General features: G+C 36.9%; 1 protein-coding gene across 1 annotated transcript in view; it reads left to right on the forward strand.

Moving 5' to 3' along the window:
- The window catches only part of HMCN1 (hemicentin 1), a 523,850-nt gene that overhangs the window by 129,858 nt on the left and 381,265 nt on the right, over nt 1-12,727 (forward strand). The window contains exons 3-4 of the mRNA XM_036757836.1: nt 10,933-11,091; nt 11,720-11,842. Of these exons, the coding sequence (XP_036613731.1) occupies nt 10,933-11,091; nt 11,720-11,842 (282 nt within the window). The remainder of the gene's footprint in view (nt 1-10,932; nt 11,092-11,719; nt 11,843-12,727) is intronic.

The following is a 12,727-nucleotide window of genomic DNA, read 5'->3' on the forward strand; positions in this document are numbered from 1 at the left end:
CACACACACATACATACACATAAACCATCTTGGCAAACGGGCTAAACAATGATGAGGGTAACCAATAGGGCTCAAACCCATCAGTGAATTAAGATAGTATCTACCCAAAGCATATGAAGACTTACTCTGGTGGAATGGGTGGATGAGAATAGTTCCAGTGGCCATGAAGACAGCTGAAGTAGGCTCTATGGAGTGCTTAGAGCTTGCTCAGACATTGAAGATGTCATGTACTGCATCTAGGCCATCACTATTTGTCTTAACTTTTGTCTTGCCGCTGGACTTTTTGACTCTGGGAGAGAGAGTAAGGTTGATGACTTTGTGCAACTCTGCCTCACTTAAATCCAATTCATGTACAAGTTGAGACATTACCCATCATCCACTATTTTACCACAACATTGTGATGTTATTGGTCCTCTTCAAAAATGAAGGATGAACAGCTCTACACACACACACACACACACACACACACACACACACACATTCGCCATATAGATATTGCTCTCATAGATATAGCTTCTTTTTTAGTGGATTCAGATAAAGAGATAATGATGACCAAATAGAAAACAGCAGAATGTTATCTTAAGAAAAGATTAGGGGGCAGAGTCAAGATCGTGGAGTAAAAGTAGGGACTTGCCTAAGCTCTCTCCCAAACCCCTCCAAATACCTCCTAAAAGTGACTGGACAAATACTAGAGCAGCAGAACCCACAAAATGACAGTGTGAAACAAATTTCCAGTCAAAGACAACCTGGATGGTTAATAGGAAATGTCTGTTGCACCAGGCTGAGAGAGGAGTGCAGCCCAGTGCTAAACGCACCAGCGCAGACTGGGCCCCAACAAATATGGAACTGGACTCATGGGACTGAATCACTGGCAGCTGTGGTGATTTCCAGACTTTTCAACCCATGAAAACCAAAGACAGCTTAGAAGGTTAGTAGGATAGGTCTGTCAGATCTGGGTGAGAGAGGAGTGTGGTATGGCCCCAGTCTCATGGTGGTAGCTGCTTCCTGAGCTCTCAGCCCACAGATGGTAGGGGTGGGAGGTGGAGGATTGAACAACTGATAAGTAGAGGAAAAATTGGGAAGAGAAATGAGAGTGGTGCAAGAAAATAATGGAAAAACAAGTTAACAGCTTGCTAAAGGACACCAAAAATACTAAAGAAAATAACACCTTAAAAATAAACTAACCCAAATGGCAAAAGAGGTCCAAAAAGCCAATGAGGATAAGAATGCCTTAAAAAGCAGAATTGGACAAATGGAAAAGGAGGTCCAGAAGCTCACTGAAGAAAATAATTCCTTAAAAATTAGAATTGTGAGGAGAAGATTCTGGGAAGATGGCGGAGTAGGTCAGAAAATTCAAAGCTCTCAAGATTTTCCCCCACAAAAGAGTTAAAATAGCATCTCAGGGCAAACAAAGGGTAAGTGGAGATAAAGAAGAATAGGGGCACAACCAGGGTCTTCCTGGGACAGTTTGAGAAAATCAGAAGAAAAATCCCAGGACAAGGTTTGGTCCCTGTGAGGAGTAAACACCTCCAGACTAGATTCCATTTTAACCACAAGCAGCAAGGTGCTTAAATAACAAACAGCAAGTCCTAGGGTTCGTTGTTTTAAGAGGCTGCCTCTGCTCCAGCCACAGGAACTTTTCACCCTGGGATAGTGAGGGGAATTGGGTGTTTGAGCCCACTGACAAGGAACATCAGACCCAGATGTGCTGCAAAGAGTGGCAGGGGTGAGAAGGAACTAGCACATGCCCAGTGACTGCAGAAGCAGTGGGTCAGAAAGCCCTTGGCTGTGGGTACTTACAGAAGGTTGGAGGTTTGGCTTTGGTTCCAGGCTAGAAAGGAGAACTGAAGATTTGGGGCAAGAGGCACCATTTCCCATACCCCAGGGCTAGAGCTGATTACAAAAATCAAGCTATTACCACAAAAAATGCACAGGCAAAGGAGAAAGAATCCAACCATAGAAAGCTATTCTGGGAATAGAGCTGACCAGGGCTCATCTTGAGAAGAGAATATTGAAGTAAAGAAAACTCCCAAAGAGTAACCTCAAATGGTCACCTGACCAAAAAGAATTTATAGAAGATCTTAAAAAAGACTTTAAAAGTCAAATGACAGAGATGGAGGAAAAAATTAAAAAAAATAAGAATAATCCAAGAGAATCAAGAAGGTTATGAAAGGAAAGTCAACCAATTAGAAAAGGAGATCCAGAATCTTAAGGAAGAAAATGACACCTTGAAAATTAAATTTGGGCAAAGTAAAGTCAGCAAAATTATAAGAGATCAAGAAATAATTAAACAAAATAAGAATAATGAAAAAAAATAGAAGAGAAAGTGAAACATCTTATAAGAAAGACAACAGATTTGGAGAATAGATTAAGAAGAGAAAATGTAAAAATAATCAGACTAACTGAAAGTTATAATCAAAAAAAGAATCTTGATGTAATAATACAGGAAATAATTAAAGGAAATTGGCCTGAAGTATTAGAACAAGGCAGGGAAGTAGAAATAGAAAAAAAATTCATCGATCACTACTTAAAAGGGATCCTATGAGGAAAATATAGAAATATCATAGTCAAATTCTGAAACCCCCAGCTCAAGGGTAAAATATTAAAGGCATCAAGATTAAAACAATTTAAATATGGTGGTGCCACATTGAGAATTACACAAGACCTAGCAGCAGAGACCACAGGTCTTGGAGCACAATATATCAGAGCGCAAAAGAACTGGGGCTCCAGCCAAAAATATCATACCCTGCAAAGTTAATTATTATCCTGAATGAAAAAAAATGGGCATTTGATAAACTCTCAGATTTTCAAGACTTTGTTATATAAAATCCTGAATTTAATAGAAAATTTGACATACAAGAACCAAGAGAATATAAGGTACATACCAAAGACTGATTATAAGGGATTCATAAGGACTTACCTTTTATATATGTAAAATGTACGTCTAAGATTCTTATTAATAATTGGGTAGCTCATAAGAAAGATTGGGGTAAACTATGATATGAATTTGAAAAATAAAACCATTTAGGAACAGGTAAAAAAGTAATTATTTTATACAAATGAAGTGCAAGAGGAAGAATGGATACAGAAGAATTGGGGGAGGAGGGCTGGTAGTTCTGGTAACATAATTTTATCAGGAATGGGTATATATTTAGAAGAGTGCAAAAGTCTTCTAAATTCAGAAGAAATAAAACAGTAGGGACATAGGGAGGGGAGAGAGGACAAGGGAGGGAGTTTTAGAGGGGAGAGTGAGGGAATAGGTTAAAGGGGGGTATAGAAGATTGTTTAGATTTATGGGAATGGGAGGATCAGGGAGGGATACTTGGGGTAGGCAAGGAATAGGAGGGCAAGGTAGTGGGTAGAAGTAAAGTAGAGGAGGCAGGAAGTATAGGAAATGAGATATGCACAAGCATAAAAACAAATCAGGAGTGGAGTATGTTTGGGAAAGTATATGTGTATATGTGTATATACGTATATGTGTATGTATGTATAGCTATAGAGAAACATCTAAACGGTATTGTAGCTTTCAGGGGTGGGGGTGGGGAGAGGGAAAAAAAGAACAAAGTAAAAAGTGGACAGCAGAGGACAAAAGAAGACTCACAAGGAAGCAAAGAAAAGATGGACAATTTTCAACACAACGTGTATTATTTATCATACAGGCTTTCCTGACATGAAAATTTATTGTTACATATTTTGAATCCTCTGTTAGCAGAACTGCTATGCACACAACATGCTTTTTTTCTTTCTTATTTTGTATTTGAGTTTCAATATTTAAGTTTGTGATATGTTTTTGTATTTTTTCTCTATTCTATATTTGTGTTCTGGCCCTTGAGTCTAAAATAAAATTTAAAAAAATTAAAAAATTAAAATTAGAATGGAGCAAATGGAAGCTAATGGCTCTGTGAGAAATGAAGAAATTATAAAACAAAACCAAAAGAATGAATAAATAGAAGACAATATTAAATATCTTTTTTTAAGAACAACTAACCTGGAAAATAGATCCAGGAGAGACAGTTTTAAAATCATTGGACTACCTGAAAGGCATGATCAAAAAGAGAGCCTAGACATCATCTTTCAAGAAATTATCAAGGAAAACTGCTCTGGTATTCTAGAACCAGAGTGTAAAATAGAAATTGAAAGAATCCACCAATTACCTCCTGAAAAATATCCCAGAAAGAAAACTCCTAGGAATATTGTAGCCAAATTCCAGAGTTTCCAGGTCAAGGAGAAAATATTTCAAGAAGCCAGAAAGAAACGGTTCAAGTATTGTAGAAATACAATCGGGACAACACAAGATTTATCAGCTTCTACATTAAGGGATCAGAGGGCTTGGAATATGATATTCCAGAGGTCAAAGGAGGTAGGATTAAAACCAAGAATCACCTACCCAGTAAAATTGAGTATAATCCTTTAGGGGAAAAATGGACATGAAATGAAATAGAAGACTTTCAAGTGTTCTTGATGAAAAGACCAGAGCTGAATAGAAAAATTTGACTTTCAGACACAAGAATCAAGAGAAGCATGAAAAGGTAAACAGGAAAGAGAAATCATAAGGGACTTATTAAAGTTGAATTGTTTATATTCGTATGTGGAAAGATGTTATTTGTAACTCATGAGACCTTTCTCAGTATTAGGCTTGTTGGAGGGAATACATACATACATACATATATACACATGTAGACAGAGGGCACAGAGTGAAATGAATATGAAGGGATGATATCTAAAAAATAAAATTAACGGGTGAGAGAGGGATGTACTGGGAGAAGGAGAAAGGGAGAGGTAGAATGGGGTGAATTATCTCACATAAGAGAGGCAAGAAATAGCTTTTACAATGGAGGGGAAGATGTGGGAGGTGAGACGGAATGAGTAAACCTTACTCTCTTTAAATTTGTCTTAAGGAGGGAATAGTGTACACACTCAGTTGGGTATGGAAATATATCTTACCCTACAGGAATGTAGAGGAGAAGGAGATAAGAAATGGGGAGATGATAGAAGGGAAGGCAGATTTGGGGAGAGGGTAAATAGAAGCAAACACTTTTGAGGAGTGACAATGTCAAAGGAGAGAATAGAATAAATGGGAGGCAGGATAGGATGGAAGGAAATATAGTTAGTCTTTCACAACATGACTATGATAGAAGTGTTTTTCATGACTACACATGTATAGACTATTTTGAATTGCTTGCCTTCTCAATGAGGGTGGGTGAGGAGAGACGAAGGGAGAGAATGTGGAACTCAAAGTTTTAAAAACAAATGTTAAAATTGTTTTTATATGCAACTGGAAAATAAGATATACAGGCAATAGGGTATAGAAATCTGTCTTGCCCTACAGGAACAAAGAAGGGGAAGGGGATAACAGAAGAGGGGTAATAGAAAGGAGGGCAGATTGAGGGATGGGGTAATTAGAATGCATGCCATATAGGGGTGAGAGGGAGGGGAGAGATGGGGAGAAAATTTGGTGCTCAAAAATCCTGTGGAAGTGAATGTTGAAAACTAAAAATGAATTAATTTTTAAAAAGAAAAGAAACTATTAGAATTTGTGTATATAAAGCTCAGTTAAGGACAAAGAACCATTCTTATACACCCAACTCCTAAAAGAGACCTTTAATAATTGTGAATATATTTTTGCTATGTCTTTATGGTATCTGTTCAAATTGATTTTTTTAGTATCTCACATACCGGGGATTCTATTTCCCAACTCCATACCTTTTCAGTAGCTGTCTCCCTTACCTCATTTAGGAATCCTAGTTTCCACTAAGATTATGTTCAAGTGCCACTTTCAGCACGAGGTCTTTCCTAATCCAATTCCTGGGGTGCTAATTCCACCTTCTCTTAAATACTTTGTATCTCTTTTGTATATACCTATATATGGACATGTTTATCTCTCTTAACAGAATACAGGCCCTTTGAGGGCAGAGACCATATGATTTTTTTCTTTGAATTCCCAGCACCTTGCACAGTCCCTGGCACATAGGTGCTCAATAAATGCTTTTTGATTGATTGACTGAATAATTCAAGGAGACAGGAATTACTTTTAGCTATTAAGATCAGGGTAGGCTTTATGAAAACTATCACTGAGCTAGTACTTGAAGGAAGAGAAAATAGCGGAGATAGATTAAACATTTATTAAGCACTTACTGCGTGCCAATAATATAATAACCACTGAGGATATAGATGCAAGCAAAAAGTCATTCCCTATCCTGAAGAAACTTAAATCTTAATCAGGAAGACAACACATAAAAAGGGAGGAGGAAAGAAGAGTTCTAGCAAGGAAATAGATCTCTCTCTCTCTCTCTCTCTCCCTCTCCCCCTCCCTCTCTCTCCCCCTCTCTCCCCCCCTCCCTCCCTCCCCCCTTCCCTCCTACTCTCTCTCTCTCTCTCTCCCTCTCTCCCCCTCCCTCCCTCCCTCTCCCTCCCTCCATCCCTCTCTCCCCCTCCTTCCCTTCTTCTCTCTCTCTCTCTCACTCTCTCTCTCTCACTCACTCTCTCTCTGTCTCTCCCTCCCTCCCTCTCTCCCTCTCCTTCCCTCCCTCCCTCCCCCTCCTTCTCTCTCTCTCTCTCTCGCTGGCTCGTCTGTCTGCCACTTAGTTAGCCCTTAATAAATGCTTCTTGATTGACTGGCTGCTTTGGGGACTCCTGGGCCAATTTAAACACATGAATCATTATTGTTACAGGCTCACAAAATTCTTATTGATACATATCATCCCTAAGATCTCCACTCAAGATTTGGTCTGATGCTAAAATTAATTACATTGGGTGGGTTGATTCTTGGTAGTTAAGTTCAAGGGCTTTTAACAGGCTCCTGAATCTCTTTGTTGCAATACACACAATTATTTAAACGACTTTTCTGTTTTACTTACCTTCCTATTGGCTCTGGATTAGACTACTTCTGTAGCGTGGAAGATGTTTAGATTCTATTCTAGTTCTAATATGAGACGTGATGATATTTGGAGTACAAGAGGTAGTCTTTTATAGGGAAGCTATTTGTAAACTCGTCACATATGGGCTAAGTAATAATAAGATAAAGGCTAAAAAATACTAAGAGAACCAATGGGTTTTGATATATAGAATGGAATTGTAGAAATCTGATAAGAGAGTATACCAAAGTGGAAATTCTTTATATAGTACAAAGTCTAATGAAATCATCACGCTGATTCAATCACTTAGATAACCCAGCGCTAATTTATCGCATGAAGATTTATTTACATTTGGAGTTTGTTCAAGCAGATCTTGGCTTTAATTCATTGATAACACTATCCTTCCTTTTTAATTATTTGCTTTGCTGGTAGTTCCCTTTAGTTATCATATTGTCCCCTTAATTGACTCTGTATTTTATTGTATTTTTGTCTTAAAATAACAGGTGCCGAATGTCAAAATTAATGAACTCTTTACTTACTGCCCTCTCAATCCTTTTATCCCTTCTTCCCCCTCTTCCAAAGGAATATTTACTAATACTGTAAGTATTGATTGTACACCTATGATATAGTTAGTCATGATAATTTATCCTGCGTCTGTACTTCATGGTATTTATCATAGGCCAATTAAAATATGATATCCTATTTTACCAACATACTTTGGAGAAAGATGAACAAAAATACTTCAGGATACAGAGAAGAAACTGAAACTTTAAATACTCCAAAATAGGATCTATAAAGGTGAAAAGATATTGGAGGTTTCCCCCTGGAAAATAGGTTTATAAGTAATGTTGTTTTGTTGTTGTTTATTTTAAACCCAACTTGTGATCTCACAGTTTGGAAACTCCTGGTGAATAGCTTCCTTTTACCAGTGAAGATCAACAACTACTCAGCAACTCAGTCCTATGGGCTTAGAGTTACCAGAGGCAGTGAGGTGAATGACTTGATTAAGGTCACACAGCCACCATGTGTCAGAGGCAGGAACTGAACACATAACTCTGTCAAAGGCAATGCATGAACCTAGGTCTCTGAAGTAGGCTATTTCCTTTATGCCAGGCTGCCTCTGTCATCATCACTTAAAGTATTGAGGATTATAACAGACAGAATGTTGATCATATACTTCTGATTTTCACAAAATATAGAGCAAATAGTTCAAATGACTACTTTGGTTAGCTTGAATTTAAGCACAGGGAACTTGCAAGAAAAGGGGGGAGGAATCTTGTTCTGAAGGAGCTTACATTTTAGTTATAGTCTAATGGTTCTTTTGAGTCCAAACAAAACAAGTCTAATCCTTCTTTCATATGACAGTCCTTCAAATATTTGAGGATTGCTATCATAACCCCTCCACCCATCCCCCAAGTCTTCTCTTCTAGGCTAAACATTCCTGGCTCTTTAAAAAGATCCTCACATGGCAAGAAGGCACTTAACTAAACCAGCTGACCTTTGGCAGGTGTCACTAAGTTGAAAAGGTTTGAATGCAGACCCAATGGCAGATTTCTGTTATTTAAATACCAGCCAAACTAAATTCGAAAAGGTTACTTGTCAGAAGATTGACCATCAAGACTTGAATAACTTTGGCCAAAATAAATCATAAAAACCATTTAGAAGAGTCTGGAGGTGTTGCTGGGTGTAGTAGGCAAACGAAATATTCTTTGTAAAGAAATCACAGATTTTTTGAAGAATATTATCCTAAACCTTATAGGACTGGCAGTAATTCTATAACTTTTGGTTAATGATATAGTAAACATGGCTCTTGATTGACATAACTGTGAAGTTCATTGGGATAGGCTTAACCAGATGACCTCTTTAACTCCTTTCAAGATGATAATGACTGATCTATAAATGCCTCAGAATTTTTGATTTGTAAGTAGCCTAATAGAACCTGCTTATTATCCAATATTCTGTATTGGTTGTTAAAATAAAGGTAAACTAAAACAACCAATTCATAGGGTCAGATTTAATTGGGTGAATACACTCCTGCTGTTACAAATGAATAGTCAGTCATCCCCCGATCACACTGCTGGACTTTCATGGAGGGGGAAAATAATTTGGATTCTTAGAGCATATGTGAGGGGAGGGAAGAAAGACAAGTAGAGAAAAGAAAGTAACTATAAGAAGCAGGAATAGCTTAAGAGAGCTGGTAACATTAGTTTTGCATAGAACCCAGAGCTGGAAGGAACCATAGAGATCATCTAAAGTGGAAAAAATGAAGGGGCTAGACCAGATAGTTTCAATGGTCCCTTCCAGTTCAAATTTTTTATAATGCTAGAATTCTGTAATTAAATTGTTTCCTCCTACACCTATATGAAATCAGCTTCACTGAGTTTATATGACTTTTTATTGAGGTTGGATGGAAAGTATTTAATTTGGAGCATGGAGTACTTTGTCAAATGTTGTAGGCCTGGGGGTGGGGGGAGGGGCAGGGAGGAGAAGGGCGGGGGGAAAGGGTAGTACTATTGACTTTGGATTTAATGCAACTTTAGGGCACTTGAGGTCTGGGGAATGAGCCACTGGCATAAAGGTTGAGAGAGAAATGCAGAAGAGATGATAATAGGTCAAAAAACATCAGTTGTTTCAGAACTGTTCCCTGAGTTAGCCTTTAGCGCCCCCCCCCAAAGCCTCTTATGCTCCTTTCTCCTATCTTTCATTCTATCTCCCATACTTCATGCCCCTCCATCCTAGAACCAGCTATGTGTTAGGTTAAATAGGCTTCTTCAGCCAGCTTAGAAATTTTACTACCATTTACAATATTGTTTCTATGAGAAAAATTAATTCTAAGTTCCAAATAGATGACTTGAACTTTTTGAAGAAAACTGGCAAAATGCAGTACTATACTAATTAAAATTTGATATACTGTTAAAACATATTTGTGCATATAGAAACATATACACATAACTTTTTTCATTCTTTTTTTACAAATTATTTATTTTTAGTTTGCAATATTTGCGTCCATAAATTTTAAATTTTCTCCACCTTCCTACCTTCTCCCTCCCCAAGGCAGCGTGCAATCTGATATAGGTTCTACATATGCATCGTTATTAAACACATTTTCACATTAGTCGTGTTGTATAGAAGAATTAGAATGTATGGGAGGAACCATGAGAAAGAAAAAACAAACCAAAAAAATGAGCAAATAATATGCTTCCACCTGCATTCATACCATATTTCTTTGTCTGGATTGGGATGGCATTTTCCATCATGAGTCTTTTGGGGTCGTTTTAAGTTCTTGCATTGCTGAGAAGAGCTAAGTCCATCAAAGTCAGTCATCATACAATGGAAACACATAATTTTTAATACAAGTATGTATAATGTGGTATTTGTCATTTCTGTATACGTAATGTATGTGACATAAATAGATACCAAGCTTGCCTTAAAGCCAGAAAGATGCGGATTCAAGTTGGACTGCTGACACATGCTGGCTTTGTCACCCTAGGTGAATCACTTAACCCTCCATCCTATGTAATTCTCTAAAACTGTGTATTATAGAATATGTGCCAACCTGCATAGGTAGAGGGAGATTCCTTCCCTGGGAGTTCTCTTAACAAAGAAATCACAGGTCCAGTCCACATCCTATGCAATGTATTTTGCATATAATGCTATTGCCTGTAGTATATGTGTTATTATGTGTAGTGCATGTGTTTTATATATACACATATGCATAAATATGTAGCATTAATATCTATAATACACAATAGCACATGTGTATGTATATTTGTATGTATATGCCAAATGCCATCATTAATATGTATATTCCTATCAGTTAACTCCTGTTTCTAATTTAAACACTCATATATAGAAACATGTATTTACTTTCAATGTGCCCACCTGTGTGAGACATACTTGAGCATAAAAACTAGCGTTTTATAGCTCATTCATAACTTTTTTCTTGCAAAGGGACCAATTGGATGGAACATATCCAGAAGAGAGTAAAGAGAACTTTGATCATTAGAAGAATCCCAATATAATTGATAATGCCTTTTTCCTCACTAATGAAATAACTTTTTTCTGTGTTGTTGAACAGGGTGGTGGTGATTGTCCAGAAATGAGCATTGGGGCCATCAAAATTGCCCTGGAAATTTCTCTCCCTGGATCTTTTATATATGTATTTACTGATGCACGATCCAAAGATTATCGCCTAACTCATGAAGTATTACAACTCATCCAACAGAAGCAGTCACAAGTAAGTATAAATTCACTCCAAGGTTTCGCTATGTGACCCCAGGGCTAAATAGTACTGGAGGTGCTTTCTTAGATCTGACCATTACTTGGAAAAATTTATATTATTTCTGCAAAGCACCAACAATAGACCTCATTCAAACATATATGTACATACTAGTTTATATGTACATGTTTATGGATAGACATTTAATCTTCATGTATTTGGGAGGGGTTGTGTTTTGGGGGAGGGGTTGGATCTTGACCTTGATTTCATTTGTAAAGATCTTCGTGTGGAAACTCAAAACTGATTCAGATAAATAATTCATCCATAATTTTCAGTCTCAGAAAGTTATCTGATTCAGTGAATTGTTCATGGTAATGCAACTAGTGTCAGCGGAAAGATTTAAACCCACATCTTTTGGACTTCATATATTACTCCACCCATCTTCTCAAGAGGCTTAAAAACCTTTCTAGTAAGATATCTATAAGTTATTTGTGCACCAACTTTTATATGTGTTTTCCATACAAAATATATAATAAGGAATGGCCAAGAGGTAAATTATTGACATTAAAAAGCTTGACCTCCTTATCTTGTCTTATCCATACAATTGGGTTTAAAATACTTACGCTAGGAATCGTTTTGATTACAGGTGGTGTTTGTGCTAACAGGAGACTGTGACGACAGAGACCATATTGGTTATAAAGTATATGAAGAGATCGCTTCCACAAGTTCGGGTCAGATCTTCCACTTAGATAAAAAGCAAGTCAATGAGGTAAAGTTTGTATGGTTCTTTTAAAAACAACATCACAGTAGAAAAATAATGGCTCCAGTGTTTTCAGTCATCTTGTCCACTTGTGACTGGTTTCATCACCCTCCTTATTGATAAAAACCTATTTGATAGAATTGTTTATTCAGCCACATGTCCATGTGTTTAAGGTGGATAGTCAATGATTAAATTTTAATCATTGAGTTTTAATATCGTATATTAATTTCTGAATTGTCTTCTGTGTAATGACTAATGCACTTAGTTTAAATAGAAATTTGTTTAAAGAAAAAATGGAATTGATGATAGATCTTTTCACCCCTTGATTCAGTTAACACTGCTGACACTGTTTTTGGATAACTTGACAAATATTTATGAGGCCAAGAGGGATATAGAGCAGTGGTGTCCAACTTGAATAGAAATGGGAACTAAAGATCCCTGTGGGTTCTTAGAAACCCACATATTAACATCTATATTCTTTTTATAATATCTACATTGTATTTTATTGTGTTGTATAAGATCTATATTATATTTTAATTTTTATTATTTATTTTGTTAAATATTTCACAATTATATTTTAATTTGGTTGGGGTCACACTTGCTGGCCCTGTATGTTTGACCTCTGATGAAGAGGCTTCTAGGGTATAGGATAGATCTTCTGTTGCAGATTTATGGAAAGAACATAGACAAAGATTGCTTAGAATGAATAGTTTTAGTTATTGAGATATTTACCGGTGAAGAAAGTAGCCATATCAATAGATCATGGATCCATCTCAGTATTACTGGCAATGGAGAATATAAACCCTGTATAGGTATTCATTTGGCAGAAGGTATCTGATAATTTAAATTTGTTTCATGCTCCTTAAATTACTCATATCAATTATGCTTAAATTC

Source organism: Trichosurus vulpecula, chromosome 4 (genome assembly GCF_011100635.1).
Source record: "Trichosurus vulpecula isolate mTriVul1 chromosome 4, mTriVul1.pri, whole genome shotgun sequence".
In the NCBI taxonomy this organism is placed as follows: Eukaryota; Metazoa; Chordata; class Mammalia; order Diprotodontia; family Phalangeridae; genus Trichosurus; species Trichosurus vulpecula.